Genomic DNA, 20302 nt, shown 5'->3' with positions numbered 1-20302 from the left:
GTTGAAACAGCTGACTAAGTTCTTTAATTCCCTTTAAATATGAATACTCATAAGGTTAACATGGGGAACTACAGAGCCCAAAAGGATTTTTGAGATAAGAATATGCCTATATGTTAATCGGGAATGTGAGCTATCATCATGCCAAATTTCAGCCCAATCTGTCCAGTAGTTAATGCGTGATTTAACTTCAAACAAACAAACAAACAAACACACAAACTTTCACATTTATAATATTAGTAAGATAAAGTCCCAAAAACAAATGTTTATACTGCAAAATACCAATTTCTTTTGTCAGATTGGTTTAGTTTGCAGACCCATACAAATAGGGTCCAAATTATGTGACCCAATAATGTGAGTATCTAAAATTTAATATGTATGTATTTAGATCATTTAAAATAATGATCTGGAGAATTTTACAAAGAAGGAGTTTGTTCAACAAAATTGGATGATTGTTTATGTTTCAGGCTTCCTTACAGATTTCACAAAGTGAATTTGGTTCTGCTGTGATTCTAAATAACAACTACTTACTGACTACTGCCTTCAATGTCGTCTGGTAATTATTACTATAGAGGGTCTTTAAAAAGTATGCAGAAACAGAATATTATTTTGTAACCACTGTAGATAATGCAACAAAGCCTAATACATAAGAACTGCAACTTAAATTATACTTTTTGAAACAAATAATTTTCATCACACTGGGGACCATACACAAGACATAAGGAAAAAAATTTATCTGAGAGTATGGATCGATAGTAGTACATTAAATTAGTCTCTATCAAGAGAACACAATGCAGTGCTGTAAACCTGACCCCAACAGCTTCGTCCTATCTGAACCGATGACAGTTTAAAATATCAATGAATGACAAGTTAGCTTTGTACAACAAATTCAAATTGATAATTTTAAACCACCACCATTTCGGCCAGGGTGATGCTTTTTAGATCAGGTTGTTGTAATTGAGACCTTAAAATCGACCAATGCTCACCTTAAGATTCCCCTGCTTCCCATATGAACTGTACCCATCATGATGGAAAAAAGTTATATTTGCTTCAAAAAGTAGATTTTTAAGTAGGTTTATATTAAAAGATTCTTGGCATTATCAACAACTCTTCAAAAAATAAAATGCCGTCCTCAGACTTTTTGTGGACCCTTTATCATTACCAAATTAAGCCCATTTAGCTACATACTAGATATTCTTTCATGGACTTTAAAAAAATAAAAATTAAAATTTAGATAAGAACAGGACATATTCAGGATATTCGAAAAGAGTTTTGTACAATAAGTATTTGCCTGTTAATCCACAATTAGTAAAATAGTTTTGTCAAAATATTTCCAAAGTCAGAAGTGTAAGGGATAAACCTGATTATTTTTTAATCAGGAGTTACATAACTTATAGGCCTATTGGAGATATTGGCAATGAATAATGAAACGTATAACTAAATTGAAATGTTCAAAAAGGCCAATATATGATAAATTGTTTAATTCACAACCGTAATTTACATTTATTTAGGTACTTTTTGTACCAGTTTAAACATAGCCTGACGATGGAAACATAGTTTCAGAAAGCGCTTGTGAATTAAACAATTTTTCATATATTGGCCTTTTTGAACATTTAAATATTGTTATACCAAAGTTATACATTTCGTTATAGGAGTTACACAAATAAAAACTGAAGTTATTTAGCAAAATAAGTGATTGCATTTTATTTAAAGGGTATGATTTCATAAATTAGTTTGTTTGATAAAACTTATAAATAGGCCTACACCCAAACGTTAATATTTAGCTTCCTGATTTACTTCTCATTATTTTTAATACTTATATTTTCCAGTAAGTTTAAACTTTGTCCTAACATTTTAGGGCACAAATAGAGGAACTTCAGTTTAGAGTGGGAAGCAACTCAGCCTCCAGCAAAGGCCAAGTGCTTAACGCAGCTGAGGTAGGAGAAACATATTAAACGGGTAGTGTCTACCAGTATTACCAATGTATTCCCCAGTATCAGACATGGCAAAACAAGTTTGGTATTTAAATATTGGTCTTTTGTTAGATAGAATAGATTTTGTACGTCACTGATATTTAACATTAGCAAAAAGTGCTATACTAACACTCTCCACCAAAAGTACTTCGTCGTGTTGGTACCTAAAAATGGTTCTCGCTACCACCAGTTCCAAGGAAAAGTGCCACTACCAAACATCAAACCAACATCAAAATATAGTTACGCCAATTGGGTAGGCCTGCGTACCTATAGTCAATGAATACAGAACCTTATAAGAAGCGAAACCGCCATAGGTAAAAGAGGCGACGATACAAAGATTGCCGCCAGCGGTCGTTCACAAAGATTTATGTAGGAAGCGAAATCATCGCCAGCCAAATCTTCCTGAACTACTGCTAGCGTCTTTTAATACGGCGGTTTTGCTTCTTATAAGGTTCTGTATTCATTGCTATAGGAGATGAGCCATAGACATATTCGCTGTGGTACGGTGCAGCCATGGCAGTGCAATTGCAGTGAGAAGAAACCAAAAGTGACACATTGGAAAATTGAGTTTGGCAGCATACGTAAACCTCTGTTACGATCACAACAAAATAGTATCGATCTTCTGATATCGCAGCAACATCTGCGACCAAATTGCTGCTGTGATTTTTTACTTTACACAACAGTCATCGAAGTGCTGTCAATGAGTGGAAACCTCGTTTGTAAGCTAATGGCGACAATATGATTAAAAAAATGTATGTTTCCCAGCCGTATACGACACTGATTCAGGGTCTTTTTTCTGGTTATAAAAACTCAAGTACGATTTGATACACACACACTCAAGAGTCTCTGGAATTTAACTTCATTAGCAGTTACACATTATTGCACTTGCGATTAATTCAATCCGTTATGTAAAGTACAACGTTTTTAATGTCACTTGGTTTTGGATTTTCTTAAAAATGAGATCAGAAATAATTGCAGTATTTGTAAAAAACATTAAATGTTGTTTACATTAAATTTTAATGTAAACATATCAGTGACAGCTAGAAAAAATAATCTTTATCCAAACAGCTGTTCGTTATTTCATAGATGTCGTATTCTACAAACAGATTTGATAAATTACGTATGTGGTAAACATTGGGAGAAAACTTGACAAAAATGGGTTTTTGAAAGTCCGTTATTTTATTTCAAATTAGTGAGACCATATTAATGGCTAAAGACAATCCAGTGAATACAAAAAGCCTATTTGAAGCTCTCGTTTTTCAGAAGAAGGCCGCGTAAAATGCCTTCTGGGGCACAGACAGACAGAGAGGCAGACAGAAAATGAGATAAGACTTGTTTCGGCTTCTTTAATGTATAAAACGTAAAAATAACCAAGAAATATATCATTCTGAGCAATGTATAGACAAAACTCTAATTTTGTTTATATAGATAGCTGTAAAACAATGGCACCCACAGATTTTTTTGTCAACCACAATTTTATTTCTGCTTCAGGTGCACATACACCCAAACTACACGGGCTCTTGGGACTATGACATTGCTGTGGTAAAGACAGATAAACTGATCTCATTCAGCAAAAAGGCGAAACCGATCAAAATTGCTACCACAGAACTCAAAGCCAAAACCGCAGCAAAAGTTATCGGTTGGGGTGAAACAACGTATGAGGTAAGTTATTTTGGCACTTGTTATGTCACTGTGAATTTCAAACATCAATGAAATATTTTAAGTCACAGTGTTATGGTTTGATGTTTAAACATCAAACATGTTTAAAAAAATTAATTTGATAACACATACAAAGTTTTTTATCTATCTATATATTAATACGCAAGCAGTTTTCTTTTCACAGTCATAACTCAATAACGGCTTGATAGTTTTTAAAGTTTGAGGTGTCAAATTAAAAGTATTTTCACGTAGATGATGTGCAAATAAGTCTCAGAATATTAAGAAAGGGCACCACTTAAGTACACTTAAGGGCTAAGGTTTGGAAGGCGGCGCTATCTGTTGACATTTGATCAAACTCATTTCCCCTTGTTTACAAATAACATACGGACGTATTTGAAATAGTTTTTAAGGTTTAACCACAGACTGCAGGACTTAAAACTTCCAGAGCAAAGCCGGAATATATATTTTCATTTAAACATCTGTTAAATAAGTCTGGTTCATAAAATAGTTTCCTAGCAAAACTTGATAACAAATTGATGGTAATATTTGAATTCATCTAACTTGCTTCTTATTTTGCTGAATTATCATGAAGTTTCGGTGTGATGAATAAGTGAATGTTTGAAAGTGATTATTCACTGTGCAGTTACCCACCCGTTGCATTACCGTATCACGTAATTTACAATGTATATCAAAATTCCGTTGTAGTGTTTTCTGTTGTTTGGTTAACTTCTGAAGAACTGTGAGTGACTGGAGGGAACGCGGACGTGACCGCTTGCATCAACCTACCAATGGAACATTTGAAGGATACAGAGTGGCATTACCACCGTGGTGATACATCATGGATACATCTCCTCAGACAAATGAACGTTAAATGTTTACATTGTGGTGGCTTACATTTTAAGCAAAGTAAAGACTACCGAAGCAGTTCAATTTTCACTTATTGTTACCATAAATGAAAGATCAATTTACCTCATCTGCGGAATTCACTATACTTTCAGGAACTTATTGGAAACTCCCAATCTGAAAACAGGGCTGCGAGGCTTAGATCTTGAAATTATTTGGATAAAATTTGTCAATTCAATTTCGCCTTTGCCATGGTTAGCTCTGAAGCTCATTTATATGAGAGGATCACACAGGGCATCTACAATTTAAAGATCCATGACTATGTTATCTCCGAGTAAATCATCTAATTCCTTTAGAAGGTCATCGTAAACCCACACAGATGTATAGTTGAGTACGACGTTGGCACTGGAACCCAAAAGCGCTTGAAACACAATTCAAACAAAAAATGCCATGAAAAAATATGCGGGAATAGGGTCACATTGCCAACCTATTTGCCTAATCTTTTAAAATTGTGGCGGAAATGTGTAGGGGATGTCCGAGGAGTCAAGTGAGATTCATGTGCTTACTTATGCTACTTAAATAAATGTTACAGCTATTTTTAAAGCTGAAAACAGAGCACCACCTGGCTAAATAAATTTTAGGTCTTTTCCAAAAACTAATTATGTTAAACGCGAATCCGTTCTAGATCCGTCGTTAGATCCACTTGCTTACCCTCTTATGTTCCCAATCGGAGACTTTCGTTGGCGCCCCTAATTTAAACACGCCTAAAAACAGAACATATAGGTAGTATAAATAATTTAACAGTGCTCACTTTTCAGTGTGTGGTTGACATCTACGTTCTCATAGAGGGCACCCGCCTACATTACATAAGAGATAGCTAAAGCATTACGAGAGCGGATCTATATTTAAATATTGTATACTACTTTTATAATTTTTTTACAACATTATATTTTTCATATTTCTATAATCAGTCAGAAATTACTTTAGAGAGACTCTTTGATTAAGTCTTGCTGTTTATTTTTTTACTGGTTATTCTTTCATTACAGCCTGCAGTTTTGCTCGGTTTCGAGCAACAGGTTATCTAATTATGGTTTAAAACCTGGGGTAAAACTAACAGTATGTGTGTGACTGCTGTTTTCAGTCAAACACAACCTCGAAATTCCTGCAAGTAGGGGATGTTACAGTATTAGACCACACACAATGTGCCAAGACCTACAACAGTGACTTGACAGACCGGCTGATGTGCACCTTAGACAAAAAACAGGGACCCTGTGAGGTAAAATTGCCCGAGTGTAACATACCATTATCAAATGACTTTTAAAGTACAGTATATGCTCATGTTATTTATATAAAGCCTACATATTTCAGTCTAGCATAGAAATTGTGTGTATTCACACTTGATTCTTCCGTTTTGCACACACTTGGTACAACTTTGTAGGACACCTGTTTTTGTCTAGATGATAATTTTTATTCGAGAAGTCTGGACAAGAGGGACTCTACTGCACAGTCATTGTATATTGTGTACTTGAAATCAAATTAACGAAAGAAAACCAGAAAATCACAAACATCTCCTGCTTACGTTTTGGTTTCATATTGTCAATTGTTTTGGTGTAGCAGTTTTTTTTTATAAATTGTATTAATTAATTGAATAATTCATTTAGTTGATTGAATCAATTAGAATATATACTTTAAAATTGAATACATACTTAATTTACCAAAAGGTAATTTACGACCAGGACAACCAATAGTGCTTCAATTTGATAATTTCAATGATTTTTCAAAATTGAGAAAACCTTAACTTGCAAATCTTTACATTTCACACCAAAATCTGTTAAATCATGAACGAAGACACAGGTAAAATGAATATTTAATAATTATTGCCGAAGGTTAAATGACTATAATTGATGTTGCAGTATGACTTTGGAGATCCGCTGGTAGCCAACACTCAGTTGTATGGCCTGTTCGCTGGAGGTTACGACTGTAAACCTGGCAACCCAGTGTTGTACACTGACATTCCTAACCTCTCTTCCTGGGTCAACTCCATCGTTCCATCAACACAACATTGACAATTTCAATCATTAACCCATCAATGCTTACTTGTGTTGATAAGTATGTGTTTATGATGCAGTTACAATTGGCCCAATAAAATATGTACCTTTTGATTGTGTTTTATTTCAAGAGAATAATCCCTTTTTGCCTGAAAATATTTACATGGTCTAATGCAAAGTGTGTATATTATTATTTAAAACAATAAGTAAAAAAGTACTTCAGCATTTTATGAGTCATGGGAACAGTTGGAGCAACCCAAATGGCAAATGAGCATGATATTTCCACCAATGTCAATAGCACAATTATCTTTTATAACTTTTTTTATTTTTTTATATTTTTTTTATTTAATTTTATAATACCTGATCTGTTTGATAATGTGAAATCGAGTATAGGTAGAGCTCTGTAAACCGAGTCTCATCATGCCGCTTTTAGGATTGGTTTAGTAGGTTAAAGATCATCTATAAATTAATAGGCAAGCAATTAATTAATAGGCAGGCACGTTTCTTGGAAATCTTTTTTCTTATGCGCAGGGAAACTCTACGCATACTGTTGGAAAGAAATTTGCTTTTAGATATGCAGAATCCAAAATCCCTTAATAAATTAAAATAAGTTTAAAAAATGAATTAAAAAATATTAACATGGTCCTTGTGGGTTGCCATGCTGGTGAAAAAATAACAACGAAATATAGACAGAAAATCAAAACATATGTAAGAATTTCCAATCAATGTTTTATTTATAGCGTGGGGTGAAAATAGAGAAGTCTGTACATTAGATATTTTTGGTCGAGTTTTTGACCACTGGACGACCTCTAGTATTAATTTAATGGACAGTATAGTGTTTAATGTACCTAAAGATATACAGAGGATATTAAACACCCTCTAAGTTTTAATTCTATTACAGATATTGACTAGTTGATACTGAAGTCAATAGTCAAAACTAAAATGTTATTAAGTCATTGCAATTAAATTTTCAATGACAATGGAATACTCAAAATACAAAAATATAGGTTAATGCAATCCTTTGAAAGTTAACAATGTATTGGAATCATAATTTTTTATATTAATGGACCTAATACATTCCTAACGAGAACAGTGTTCATGCCAGCTTATTTTAACACATTTATTAATTTATGGGTTGAAATACTTTAAAGAGAATGAAATCAAAATGACTTTAAAAAAAAGAATGTATACTTGTAGAATTGCATAAAATTACAAAGATTCCCATGTCCGATGTGTGTAAAAAACAGATCGGTAATTATTTTATTAAAATAAAAAATAAATAAGTTTTGAAGTGAAACAAAAGAATACAAACACTTTTTGAACTACCGGTAGTAAAATGTTGTCATGAAAGATTTTTAAATAAAACATACAAAAATCTTTTTTTATAAAATTACTATATTTATCATAGAGGTCAAAAATATAAAGATTACAGAATTCATAAAGGCCATATCAACTGGAAAAACATTATATATTTTACACGTTATGTTACAAATGATCACTTAAATAGGGCAAAAAGATAACTTTCAACTCACATTATAAATTCCTTTGGCTACACATCAGAGCTAGATTAATATTTTAGATGATTTCTGAACAAAATATTTTAAGGCTGGGTAAAATTTCAATCTAGTTTAATCATAATTAATTGAAACTTAATATCTTTGGATTAAATGTTACCTATCCAAGTTCCTTACTTCAATACAGCTTTTAATAATACTATACATAAATAAATAACACAATCTAAGTAGACTTACACAGACAAAGCACATACTCAAACATTATGTTTAAAAATCCACAACTTAATCGACTAATATTATTTACAAAAAATATGGATAATGATGAGCCTATGACATACTAGTTAGTTAAATTAATCAACAGACATAAATTATTTTGTAAAATGAGATACATAACTAAAACTCTTTATACTATCGAGACTCAGTGGATGAACGGAAGACGGTGAGTATCGGCCAAACTTAGTCCGATCACATAAAGGAACCCGAAAAACAAATTTAATTTTGCCGTTTCCTTTGGTACCTTTTGGATGGTCTCTTGACAACGGAATTGTTTTTCAATGCTAAAAGCAGAGGGCAAAGTCACAAGAGGTAGTAGAAACCACAAAGAATACCTCATGGCTGAAACAACGAAGATTATGTACGGTGTAAACAGTAAGAAGGCATATAAGATGTGCGAGGCTGTGTGTCCAATGATGATGGCCAAGGTGACGATGCCTGCGCTACGATCACTCTCCACATCTCTCGTGTTGTTGCTGTGTAGAATAGCCTCGGTGTTGAGAGCGAGAGGAACAGCGTAGTAGATAGTCGCCCACTCCAGCCGCCCTGTTTGTGACATAAATGAGAACAGAACCGAAATTGGTCCAAAGATTATGAGTATTATAACATCTCCCAGAGCTATGTATTTCAAGCCAATCCCACCGGTATAGAGAAACGAGCTGGAAAGTCCACCGAAGTAAGCCAAAGCCAAATGCTCCATTTTAGCTGGAGATAACGCTGCGAGAGTGATGAAACCTAGACAGCCAACCGCGTATAGCATAGCACCTAGAGTTACAACCTCGTCTTTTGAGAGAATGTGATCTACCAAAGTTCTGTCGTCACTCTTTTTGCTATCAATACCTTTCACGTAGTCGAAATACGTATTCACAACGTTTCCAGCCCCGTGAACTGAGGTGACGATGATCAGTGTTAGCAATAATATAAAGAAACTCCACTCAGTAGTCCTTGCATCACTGAACTTGTGAGCGATTGCGTACCCAAGTAGTGTAGGCATCACCGAAGCACTCAGGGACCATGGCCGCAAGGCGAGGACGTAGGAGGACAGCTTCATCAAATAAGGTTTTGACTGAATTTCTTTAGTCCCTCCGTTCATCATTTTCCCTGACAAAAGTCACCTGAAAAATGTTTACAAAATTACACATCAGCTAACTCAAAACAATCACTTAACTGCCATAACAGTTTCTCCTAAAATTAAGAAAACAAACACTGAAAATGGTATAACTTTCCAATCTTCAGCGTAAAATTTATATTTATGAAAATAGGATGCATAATTAGCTTACAGCGAAAAATTATTTTGAATATGAATAAGACTTGACCCATATTAAATTCATAGGAAAGAAATTTAAATTCCAAAAGGTTGACAAAGCTGTTCATCCTTCAAAATAGAGTATCTAATTAGAAAAGCTTAAAATCAGTTTATTTGATTTCTCTTCAGGGTTATTTGGAATCCCCGATGCATAGAAAAATAACAGCACTTAATTTCTTAATAAGTTTGAGTTAAATCTATGCCTATTTAATGCCAAGCGTATAACATTTTACTCCACGGTAAAGTAACCGTAGTACTGCACACTAATAAATAGTAGAAAACCTAACATTTATCAAAACTAGTTGTTAACCACGGGCTTCACCCCGTTTGAACTCATAAGCATTAATAAAACCACAGATTACACATGCTACACAAAATAGATATTGCAGCTTACGGAAATTTTTTGCATGTCGTTTTTGGATGGGGCCACCTTCACGTAGTAACAACAATTACTATTACTTAATTTAAAATTACAGTGTCTAAGTTAAGCTAAAGGAGAACAATGTAGCAAAGGTTTTATTGATGTAAACATGCGTGAATGAAAATCTTCAAAAATTGCAAGGTTACAGTGATATAATAAGCTTACAATGTTATGATTTCTACATTGAATTATAAAGTATATTTAAAGAACCCTTACCAATTTAACAATTTATCAATCTTACAAGTTTTGAACAATCGTGACTTTTTATGATGTTTACTTTTCTGATTTCGGAATTCTCATAGCTTTAGTCAACCACAATGTTTGTTTCTGGATTTCTAATTTCATGCAATAGGCCTATCTTATTACAAACTAATGATGAGGAATGCATGGTTTGTACCCTGCTACCTAACCAGTAACCATTCACTGGCTACTTGAGCTATTTTAGTCATAGCAATATACATAGTTTGTAGGAAGAACATCTCTCTAAACAGATCGGCATTTGTTTTCATACTACGTATTATTTTGTCACATTAGTGGTACTGTATTTTGCAAGTGCCGTTTGCAATAGAGCTTTGAAGAAAACGTATCCAATATCATACAAATCATAGATTTGGATTGTTTTGTATAACAAATCTTTTAACTGACGACTATATACAATAAATATAAGAACACATAGTTTTATCAATAGCGGAACCTTAAATATATATAAATTAAAGAGGTTCTCTTTACCACGTAATATAAGAACAATATTTAGGTTGGAAATTGGAGGTCAGTCACACTCTTGCAATCACGCGAAAGTGAACTGACCCGATACCCCAATAACTGGAATGGCCTGTTTTTAAACGAAAATCTAAGAAATTTCAAATGAAGTCCATTCGGAAAAACGTGAAAGGTGATTAACGGGACATCCTTGTATTCTGTTCACTCATATTTTCTTTACCTTTCTAAGTACTGACTATTGGTTTTGTTTATATTAAATAATAGGTCGAATACTTTGTACCAGATGCCCGTGACTACATTTTGCAACAGGCATTTCGTTCGCTTTCCCAGTATAGCTATTCATAGTTAGTTCCTGAATTAACAATAATTAAGGCATTTTGCAGTGGCGTAGCCAGGTTTCGAGCACCCTGGAGCAGAAATTGCTTAACCGTCCCTCTCCGAAAGTGATCCCTATATAGCCTAGTATACTTATTACCCTCTTAATGGACTTCGTTGATGTTTCGTTGATAAAGACTTAAACCACAACGTTCAACATTCGTCTACATTCAATTGACAAAAAATTACAAATTATTTCATTATAGAAGTCAATAATATATTTCGGCACTCTATCGTGCAGTCTTTAGGCAAACTCTAAGATAGTGAGACATTGACAGTAGAAATACTGGTGAATTTATCGCTAGGGGATTAAGGATCTGCTACTGCGAGACAGGGGTGATCGTCTGTAGAGGCAGCAATGAGTGCAGACTGCATACTGCTGAGTAACAACCAATGTACATCCATAGTTAGTACATAACTAGTCATGTTGGCACAGCCTCCTTATTTAGTTTACTTCTCATATTATTTGTAAAGCAATTAGATTCAAATGCAGTTCACACACTAAACGTGAATGTAAAGCAGTGTCAGGAAGGCCTTACAGTTTTTCGTTTGCCATGTTTGCTACCCATTTTTCACATACACTCTTATTTTAATAGGAAATTTTAAAAATCTCAAACTTGGACTATTACTGCGAGTTGACAAACAAGCAATAAAAGAGCACGTCTTAATACCTGGCATTGTTCAAGAAAATATTCACATCATAATACAATTGTAATTCACTACACACATTCTTCACTCTTGCTAATCCATCTTCCAATAAACTTCTAGTTACTTACACAAGTAAAGAAACAGCCCAATCTGACCAGTATTTTTCGCGTTTACTTGTCACAAACATCCATACATACATCCAAACTTTCTCATTTATAAGTGGGATTACAAGTGTTATTTGATTATTTGTTGTGCTTTCAGGTAATGCATGCACTAATAATGTAGGCCTACTATTATTTATTTGAACAATGATCACTCTATAGTATCTCTTTCAGTTTAGTTCAGTGATTACTATATGTTAATTTATTTATTTTAAATATTTGTAACTTTGATCTCTATTGTTAGCCATCTTGCACACATTGTGCCATGTTACTAATTCTTTATTCAATGTATTGGGTATTAGGCTTACCGTTTGAATAAATGAATAGGACTAAATAAAGAAAAAGATGCTTGCTTTTTAGGCTAGGCCCACTTATCATCCTTATATATAATACGTGAAGGCGATTTCTACGAAACACTACTCCTCCGTTAATAATTAACGGATTTTTACAAACGACATGTCAAAATAAAGAATTTTTTGTGTAGACGCCCCCTTTCACCAATTCCTGTAATAAAAGTCCTCGGACTTTGCCCCACAGGCCATCGAAATCTCAATGTATTTCTTTTGAAGAACAGATTTTGTTTACTTAAACAGACGAATAATTTGTATTAATTGCAGCTATTTACATAGGAAATGATGACTGTTAGGGTTATTCGTTTTGAAATAATACCTATAATAATTTGCAATTGCTCAAATTCGAGCAACAGGTGCACTCTTATATATTAAAACGTGACAGGGTTTTTTTATTTCACGTATCTGAATCAACCACTTGACGGATTTTCATGATTTTTGTGTTGAAAGAAAGATAATTATGAGAACTAGGGAATGTCGAAACCATAATTTTAGTTTAGGGTTTTAGTTTTTTATAAATTAAGTTTTAAATTTTAAAAAGTCTAGCAGCCGACGCTAACATTCTACTCTAGCTTTTGGTATAATACCATTTGCTTAACGTAACAAATGTAAACATTCAGCGTTTTCTACACAAATTCAGCATTTGGATGAAATTGATATGACATGTAGAATTGACTTATTTATACTATGTTTAATGCTATAATCATTGATGCATCCATTTATTCGGTAAGATGATGATAGATTATTTAAATACATAGTAAAATACTACATGTTCTAATTTATTTTTTTGAGCAGTCTTTAATAGTTATTTGTGCAACTAGTGAGCAAAGGGAGCAATTGACTCACTCGAGAGAAATACTTACTCACGAGCCGTAGGCGAGTGAGGAATGGTTTCTCGAGTGAGGCAATTGCACTTTGCACTTGAGTTGCACATTATATTTTTCCTACAATTACCATAAAACAAATAAATTGGTAAAGAAACGTGACATATTTTTACACAGAAGTGAACTTTTAATATTAAATTTAATGATACAACAGTACAACAGCTGACCAGCTGATTTACAGCCAGTGCTCGAGTGCTGCCAATGTATTTCGCGCGCATACGACCTTGTCTGCATGTTACGCGCTCACTATTTTGTGCCTTCACGTTGCAAACTTGGAGCGAGTGAGACAAAGTAATTAGAGTGAGACAATGTTAACATTGTCTCACTGATGAGCGAATTGGCCACTTTGCTTTCTCAAATCAGTGAGAGAACATGTACATTGTTAGGTAACTGTAGGAAAAATATTTAGTTTGTTTTAGTGCAATATAATTTGTTATAACTAACAGCTAGTTGAATAAAAAATATTCTATAGAACAATGAGGTTAGTTTATTTATTCTGTGATTTTGTCATCGATTATAGGAAATATAAGTAAGATTCTATAACCATTGTTGTATACGAATCGAAGCTCCTGAATCTTCAAAAGAAAGCTTATGAAAGTTATTTTACTACTTGACTTTTTGAGGAAAGGTTGGGAAAATAACAATGATCACATGTTTTAATTCATCTTGGCCGCTTTTTCTTTACAATAAATTTTGAACTGCTTAAACTAAGATTGAATTAGTAATAGACAGTTTTAATGGACGACTCGATTCCCGTACGCAGGACGGGCCAACAGCTCGTTGTCTTTAATGTATCAAGCTACAGTATATTTAAGCAAGTTGTGTATGGTATACAATTTAACTACAGAGCTACATAGGCCTACAGCTCAGTGTGCCAAAAATAAATCTGTGTAATCGTTATAGGTAGGCCTACATTCATATTTAACTTAAGTAGACTACTGATGTAACGTAAGGTAGGTAGGCCAAAACAAAAACAAAAAAAATTAAAATAGATAATTAAACAGAAATGTCAATAAACAACAGGTTTTAAAAGTTCTGTTACAGAGTTGTATTTTCAATGAAAATGGAACATATTGGAACCATGCCCACTTTTTACTCCAAGCCGCGGCCATCAAAGTGGCTAGGTTGCAAGTAGTGTTGTAACAGCTGTTTTATTTGGAGGCTGCTAATGGTGTTTGTGTATTTTTTTTTTTTAAGAATAGGTGCGAAAGCTTGTTTACTGGGCTGTGAAAATATTGTATCCACTTTAAATGTACAGAAATAGATTTCCAATTTATATTCCAAGGGCACTTTCCTGTTAAAGCGAACATTCATTATTATTATTGAAATTTTTTTTTTTAAATAACAATATTTTTTTTTCTACTTTGGTATTATCCGGAGGCCACCCTTATACAGCGCGCTGCGGCGCTTATGTTAGGTTGGGTTATCATAAATGGAAGGAACATACTTTAATTGACTTACTGTCCAAATTTGACATGATTACAATTAGCGGATTTTGAGTTCAGCTTCCAGAAGGCAGTGATTGAGTTGAATGCGTCGCTGCCTCTAGCTGCTACACCAGATACAGGCGGTGACAGTGTTGCGCGTGCTCCAGTCAACGACCTCACCTTGGCCTAACTTACTTGGAGGGAATTTGGCGAGTGAAAGTATGACTCATCTGGTATTGTTTGATTCATAATGAAACGAGGAAAGCCCTACAAACATATTTATGATAACCCAACCTAACATAACAGTCACAGTGTGCTGTATAAGGGTGGCCTCCGGATAATACCAAAGTAAGGCTACCTATTTTTCCCGAAATATCAAAATTAAGGAATTTAAACATACCAGCTGACAACTACGATGAATAAATACTGTTCAGTGTTCAGTACCAACAAACAATTAAAAAAAAAAATTATAATGAAATGAAACTGTTCTAAACTAACCGAACATAACTAACCAATCTTTCTGTAACATTTCAAAATTCTGTTTGATATTCCCCGTATGTCTTTTCCGTTATCAAACGGAATTTGAAAATGGTAAAGCAAGTTCTTGGTTAGTTATGTTAGGTTAGTTAAGAATTCAGTTTAATTTCTTAATCCATAACTGTCCTTTAGTCTATCTTGACTTCATATGATTTAGTTAATATGTATAATTCAAATAAGGTCAAGACAGATGATAATTGTTTTTCAATGTTTACATTTTACTTTATTATAGTTGGTCATAAAAATTTATATAAATGAGTTTACTTTTAGTTACATTCAATAAAAAATAGATACAATTTATCCAGTGTGATTACTTATCAGCATTTACAATACCAGGCCACCCATTAGTCACAACAATTATTTGGAGACGAAGGAAAAACATAATTATTACATGTAAGATTACTAAATTTGTCAGAAGTTGTGTTCAAATTATTTTGTAATCAAAATGAATGCAGATCAGTTCAATCAATTCCTTACTATATTTCAAGAACAACAGAGACAACAGCAAGAAAACCAGAACAAGTTTATTAAAGAAGTACTAGAAACTGTCTTAAAACAGAATGATCAACAGACTGAGATACCTCGGGTCAACTACTCAAATGTGGCTCCTTTTGAAAACTATGATCCAAAGAAAGAAAAATTTACATGTTACCTAGAACGTTTTGAAAACTATTACACCATGAAAGGCCTAACAGACTCAACTAAGATTGGACAGCTACTGTGCATCTCTATCGGCAGTGATCATTATAACAATCTTAATTCTTTTCTAGACCCCGAGAAACAATTGAAAAGTCTCAACTATGATGAGCTTATCACAGCATTCAAGCAGTTATTGATTCCTAAGAAGAACGTTGTAGTATCTCAACACTATTTTCTAAATGTATTTCAAAAAGAACACCAATCAATAACAGAATTCGTGGCTTCCCTACAACATGATATTGCTGAGTGTGAATTTTCTGTCAAGTGTTCATGTGACCAGACAGTTTCAATTGCCGAAGTTTTCCTGAGAGCCCAGTTTATTCGAGGTTTGCGAGATGACTGGCTACGAGAACAAATTCTACGGTCAACTGAAACTACTTTTGAAGGAATCCTTACCAGAGCAATCGCCCTCGAAGCATCAAAAATTGAATCCAGGGAACTGTCTAAACGTTCACATTCAAGTAGGCCTAATGCAAATTTCAATATATGTGACGATGTGAATAAAGTTTCACATAAAGCCAAGAAATCTCAATTCCAAACCAGTAATCGACCTTCCAGACAGCAACAGGGTCACTCCTCACGCTCTCGAACACGTCCAGATCTGAAATCTCTTGGAATTGGTAATCTTTGCTTCAGGTATGGAAAAGACAATCACCAAGCATCCGAATGCCGCACCGACAAATCCAAGCTCAAGTGCAACAAATGTAACAAGCAAGGACACATATCTAAAGTGTGCATTTCGACCCTTATCGCAGAACAGAAGAAAATCAATTCTCCCAGTGCAGCCAACTACATCCAGTGCTGTTCTCCTACAGAGTCTACATTAAAATTTTCTGATTACGGACTAAATAAAGTAACTAATGTCAATTCAAGCCCGAAGTTACTAGATCTGTTTGAAGTAAATAACAATTCAGACAAATACATGATCACAGTTCATCTCAATGGTAAACCACAACAATTCGAAGTAGACACAGGAGCAAAATTCTCACTTCTAGCTAAAAATGATTTCGACAAACTCAAATTGGACATTCCATTGGAAACAACTAACATTGCTTTCAGAACTTACTCAATTATTATTATCAATTAGTTAAGATGGGGACGCCACTATGTGCGTATTTTAACCCAAATATGAGTGAAGGATGAGTGTAGGATGAGTGGCGCGATCTTGTAGTCTTGTTAGTGACTAAGGCCGACATATTCCTTAGACACAGCTGTTAATTAATAGCCCATACAGCTAATGGCAACTAAGGGACCTACAGTTTATAGTGGAATCCGAACCACATTTTTCCTTGTAATTTACGAATTGGTCTAATTATCAGGATAGTACTGCGGATAGTCGTAGTACTCACTAGTGCGGACGTTAATCCACACCAGGGAGCATCGCATCCACAGTGCATCCCTATAAATATCCACAATTCGTGACCTCCTAGTAGCTGGATTACAGGACGACGCCACCCGTCCCAGTCAGGTAATATTATCAAACCTGAAGGGAAAGTGAAAATAAATGTTACTTACTGTGGACGTTGCATCAAAGAGGAACTCCACATTGTTCCAACAGGGCACGAAGCACTCTTGGGACGTCAATGGATAAGAGCCCTAGGAATCGAACTGAACGAATTGAATGAAGACACAAATCAAAGCACTCGAATTTCCCAAATCAAAAGAATCCAGTCTCCTGAAGAAATCTTTGAGTCTTTTTCCAACATTTTTGAAGAGAAAATTGGATGCGTTCCAGACTTCAAAGTGTCATTACAGCTTCGAAATGGTGCAAAACCTATTTTTGTTAAGGAACGAAATGTCCCACATGCTTTAACCGACCGAGTGAACAAGGAATTGGACACACTGGAAAATGAAGGGATCATTTCACCTGTAGAGGCCAGCGATTGGGGATCGCCACTGGTTGTCATTCCTAAACCAGACGGTGGTGTCCGCCTCTGCGTCGATTACAAATGCGGTGTCAACGAGCGTCTAATTCAAGCAAATCATCCTATAAGGCGTATTGATGATGTTATTGACAGTTTGCGCAATTCAAAATACTTTTGCAAACTTGACCTCTACAAAGCCTATTTACATCTCCAGGTGTATGAAGAATCTAGCATGATACAGACAATGACGACTCACAGAGGTACTTATAGAGTACATAGACTCAGTTTTGGCATCAAAACTGCACCATCAGAATTCAACCGCATACTCTCTCAGATCTTAAAGGGGTTACGTAAGACAGAAGCATATTTTGATGACATCATTGTTCATGGTTCGACCATTGAAGAATGCAGTGAAAATTTACAAGCCTGTCTACAGAGACTCTCTGATTACAATTTACATGTCAACAGAAACAAATGCTCATTTTTTCAAGAAAAATTGAGTATTTAGGACGAGTCGTAGAGTTCAACAAAGTTAGTAAATCTCCAACAAAAATTCAAGCAGTCCAACAGATGCCTCGCCCGTCCAATACTGAAGAGGTCAAACGTCTACTCGGACTTGTGTCGTACTACTCACGTTTCATCCCTGATGCTTCAACTATCACATATCCTCTGCGACGTCTGTTACAGAAAAATATGAAATGGGAATGGAATTCATCCTGTGAAGCAGCATTTTTACAAATCAAATCAGAGCTCTGCAGTGATCGAGTTCTCGTACCTTTCGATCCGGCTCTCCCTCTAGTACTAACTACAGACGCCAGCCCTGCAGGACTTGCAGCCGTGCTTAGTCATGTCACAGAAGGAGAAGAAAAGCCCATTGCATGCTTCACGTTCTCTTACAGTTTCTGAAAGAAATTACAGTCAATTAGACCGTGAAAGCCTCGCTATTATTTTTGGTGTGTCACATTTCTACTATTACCTTTTTGGGACTCACTTCACACTAGTAACTGACAATGCACCCATTTCACGGATTTTCCAGCACAACAAAGCACTCCCTCAAATGACATCAGGACGTTTACTCCGATATGCATCATACTTATCCGGGTTCAACTACACATTAAAATTCAAACCTGGCAAGGAAAATTAAAATGTTGACTGCCTCTCAAGAGCTCCACTTCAGCAAGTAAATTCGACTGTTGATGAAATCATTGCCAATGAAGTCAACCAAGTATACGAACAAATGATTTTCGAGATGTCAGATGAACACATAACCGCTTCAACAATAAGGAGTGAAACAGAAAAGGATCAAGACTTATCAAGAATTGTAAAAGATCTAAAAAACAAGTCTGATGAAACAGAATATACATTGGTTGACGGGATTTTATTTCGCCAAGATCGTGTAATTATTCCAAGAAGCTTACGACCATCAATCTTAAATGAACTTCATTATACCCACCTAGGTATAACAAAGATGAAACAGCTGGCCCGCCGCTACGTCTACTGGCCCAGTAACGACAAAGAAATAGAACGTATAGTCAAAGGATGTGAAAAATGTGCTCTCACACGTCACAGCCCTCCCAAAGTTCCAGTACATCCCTGGGATACACCACAAGAAAATTGGGAAAGGGTTCATATTGATTATGCAGGACCGCTTGATAATACATATTTTCTCATGTGTGTTGATGCAAAATCTAAATGGGCGGAGGTGAAAATCATCAAAGACTCACCTACTAGTGCGAACACAATTAATCTTTTAGAAGGAATTTTCTCATGTCATGGATATCCTCAAGTACTCGTTTCAAATAATGCTACCATTTTCAAAAGTGATATTTTTCAAAATTACTGAAAAAAAACGGTATTTTCCAGAAATTCATCGCTCCAGGGCATCCGGCAACAAACGGTTTAGCCGAGAGATCAATCCAAACACTAAAGAATCGCCTGAAGGCAGTCTCAACTGACCAAACTCCAATCCAAACCAAAATTCAAAATATTTTACAAAGGTACAGATCAACACCGCTAGCTTGTGGTCAGTCCCCGGCGGAACTCTACCTGCACAGAAAAATAAGGATAAGACTGAATGCCATTTTCCCGTACAAACCTCAACCTTCAACTTCACAGTTTTCACCTGCACGTTCACTATATGTGGGGGAGAGAGTACAGGTCAAACTTTTCATCAATAATAAAAACACATGGCAGTTTGGTCAAGTAAAGAAGAAGCTTGGGAAAGACACTATCTCGTAGTTCTCGACTCATCTGATAGAATCCTGAAGAGGCACATCAATCAACTACGCCCAACGCTGGTACAGAGTCCAAAAACGAAAAATGTTACATTCGGACCAACGCAGTTGTTTGATGTTCCCAGAATTCCAAGACGACCAGAAATACATAGGAATCCAGATCCAGTTGCAGCTCCAGAACCAAGGCAACCAGAAGTACAATCTCCAGAAAGAGCTCAAGCTGAGAATGACATATCACATCGTGAGCAAGCTGATAATACCAACGCCAGACCACAGCGTAAGCGTCACATGCCTCAAGATTTAGAGACTACCAGATCTGATTGAAAAAGATTGTTCTTAATTAGTGGGGGAGACTGTCATATCCTTTA

General features: G+C 35.1%; 3 protein-coding genes across 3 annotated transcripts; 2 read left to right on the top strand and 1 right to left on the bottom strand.

The window, feature by feature from the left end:
- The first annotated feature begins 455 nt into the window (after window positions 1-455).
- LOC128987276 (trypsin delta-like) lies at window positions 456-6634 on the top strand. The gene is made up of 5 exons (XM_054408035.1): window positions 456-553; window positions 1856-1934; window positions 3462-3632; window positions 5614-5748; window positions 6386-6634. The coding sequence occupies exons 1-5, from the start codon at window positions 456-458 to the stop codon at window positions 6536-6538; spliced, it is 636 nt and encodes a 211-aa protein (XP_054264010.1). The 3' UTR covers window positions 6539-6634.
- Window positions 6635-7969: 1335 nt separating this feature from the next.
- LOC128986318 (ubiA prenyltransferase domain-containing protein 1 homolog) lies at window positions 7970-9417 on the bottom strand. Its single transcript, XM_054406636.1, has one exon. It carries the CDS (start codon window positions 9401-9403, stop codon window positions 8453-8455), a length of 951 nt encoding a protein of 316 aa, XP_054262611.1. The 5' UTR covers window positions 9404-9417; the 3' UTR covers window positions 7970-8452.
- A 6164-nt stretch (window positions 9418-15581) lies between these two features.
- On the top strand, window positions 15582-18606 carry LOC128984879 (uncharacterized protein K02A2.6-like). The gene is made up of 3 exons (XM_054404249.1): window positions 15582-16779; window positions 17280-17971; window positions 18169-18606. Exons 1-3 carry the CDS (start codon window positions 15582-15584, stop codon window positions 18604-18606), a joined length of 2328 nt encoding a protein of 775 aa, XP_054260224.1.
- The last annotated feature ends 1696 nt before the right edge of the window (window positions 18607-20302 follow it).

This window comes from Macrosteles quadrilineatus, unplaced genomic scaffold (genome assembly GCF_028750875.1).
Source record: "Macrosteles quadrilineatus isolate MER2022 unplaced genomic scaffold, UCM_ALF_1.0 Scaffold_2__2_contigs__length_208266976, whole genome shotgun sequence".
NCBI classification, from domain to species: domain Eukaryota; kingdom Metazoa; phylum Arthropoda; class Insecta; order Hemiptera; family Cicadellidae; genus Macrosteles; species Macrosteles quadrilineatus.
This window is presented reverse-complemented; position numbering and strand designations above follow the sequence as displayed.

Bases quoted from the DNA above. Each gene is read 5' to 3' on its own strand.
- LOC128986318 (XM_054406636.1), bottom strand. From the start codon at position 9,403: ATGATGAACGGAGGGACTAAAGAAATTCAGTCAAAACCTTATTTGATG.
- LOC128984879 (XM_054404249.1), top strand. From the start codon at position 15,582: ATGAATGCAGATCAGTTCAATCAATTCCTTACTATATTTCAAGAACAA. The intron at 16,780-17,279 runs GTAAACCACAAC...GCTGGATTACAG, and splicing joins GATCACAGTTCATCTCAATG to GACGACGCCACCCGTCCCAG. The intron at 17,972-18,168 runs GTACATAGACTC...ACATGTCAACAG, and splicing joins CTCACAGAGGTACTTATAGA to AAACAAATGCTCATTTTTTC.
- LOC128987276 (XM_054408035.1), top strand. From the start codon at position 456: ATGTTTCAGGCTTCCTTACAGATTTCACAAAGTGAATTTGGTTCTGCT. The intron at 1,935-3,461 runs GTAGGAGAAACA...TTTCTGCTTCAG, and splicing joins AAGTGCTTAACGCAGCTGAG to GTGCACATACACCCAAACTA. The intron at 5,749-6,385 runs GTAAAATTGCCC...TTGATGTTGCAG, and splicing joins AAAAACAGGGACCCTGTGAG to TATGACTTTGGAGATCCGCT.